Below are 1,128 nucleotides of genomic sequence, written 5' to 3'. Positions count from 1 at the left end.
ATATATATATATATATATACATATACAGTTGTTTGCAACTGTAAAAATACTTTTACAAATAATGATATATGATTGTTATAGATTGACGGAAATACTTGGGGTTCCTCAGGTAGATCCTCAACAGGACGTAAACCCACATTTCTCTGTCGTAATATTAAATCGTATCGAAAGCATGCTGCAAGATTAATGAGAGGGAAAACATTTTCGCTTAATGCTAATCATCCGGATAAAGTTGCAGAGTAAGTACATTCGATACATCGGTATGTAATTCGCTATATAAATTTATAATTAACTTTATTTGTACATATCATCAAGTAACAATATTGTAAATCTATTGCAGATCAAGCGACACTCCAGACATGATCAATTCCGACGAAACACAATGTAGATTTAATCCCAACAGTTATACCATGCTCTTCATTGTTCATAAGGACAGATTTCTTTATAAACAAAACTCCATGAACCGGGCTAGACGGGTATGTTTATAATTATTTGAATATTTGATACCTTTATATATACCAAACGTTGTGTATAGTCTATTCTGATTAAAAAAGAAAAAAAGAAAATTGTGAAATATTTTGATTTGACAGTGTCATCCAGCTGTAACGAAGCGTAAGGATTCCAAATTTCATCATTGGCATTCATTATGGATATCCAAGAATGGCACAGATATTCAACATCGGTTGTGTCAAGATTGGTTGATGGGACGATACGAGAACTTGATTCCTCACAGGACACGAGTGATAACGGACAACGATCAGACACGTTCTCCCTATCGGCAATACAATCGTTTTCGAGTAGAACGTTTGTTGCAATCTGATTTGTTGACAGAAACTTGCGTCTAATCCAATTCGATGCAATTTCTTACCGTCATTAAAAATTTCTCAATATCGCTACACTCGGTATAATTAATTAGTCTTTTTTTTTCTCTCGACGAAAATTATTCTTTGCCCGTTCAGCCGGTATGATTAAGACTCGAAGCAGAAATTCTTGAAATACGAATTTGGTTTTGTACAAAGTAATGAATATATTATATATATATATATATGTTGTAAATATTATATAGTTTAATAAATTTTAAGAATGATTTCATTTAAATTTATTTATTTTTTATTCACATTTTAAAAT

The 1,128-nt window shown here is 31.4% G+C and overlaps 1 protein-coding gene across 3 annotated transcripts in view; it reads left to right on the top strand.

Moving 5' to 3' along the window:
• The window catches only part of LOC108690103 (paired amphipathic helix protein Sin3b), a 17,793-nt gene extending 16,819 nt beyond the window's left edge, over positions 1-974 (top strand). For all 3 annotated transcript variants that reach the window (XM_018197227.1, XM_018197228.1, XM_018197226.1), the window contains exons 16-18: positions 82-239; positions 341-476; positions 591-974. In XM_018197227.1, the coding sequence (XP_018052716.1) occupies positions 82-239; positions 341-476; positions 591-845 (549 nt within the window). In that variant the 3' untranslated portion in view covers positions 846-974. The remainder of the gene's footprint in view (positions 1-81; positions 240-340; positions 477-590) is intronic.
• The last annotated feature ends 154 nt before the right edge of the window (positions 975-1,128 follow it).

Source organism: Atta colombica, unplaced genomic scaffold (genome assembly GCF_001594045.1).
Source record: "Atta colombica isolate Treedump-2 unplaced genomic scaffold, Acol1.0 scaffold294, whole genome shotgun sequence".
NCBI lineage: Eukaryota > Metazoa > Arthropoda > Insecta > Hymenoptera > Formicidae > Atta > Atta colombica.
This window is presented reverse-complemented; position numbering and strand designations above follow the sequence as displayed.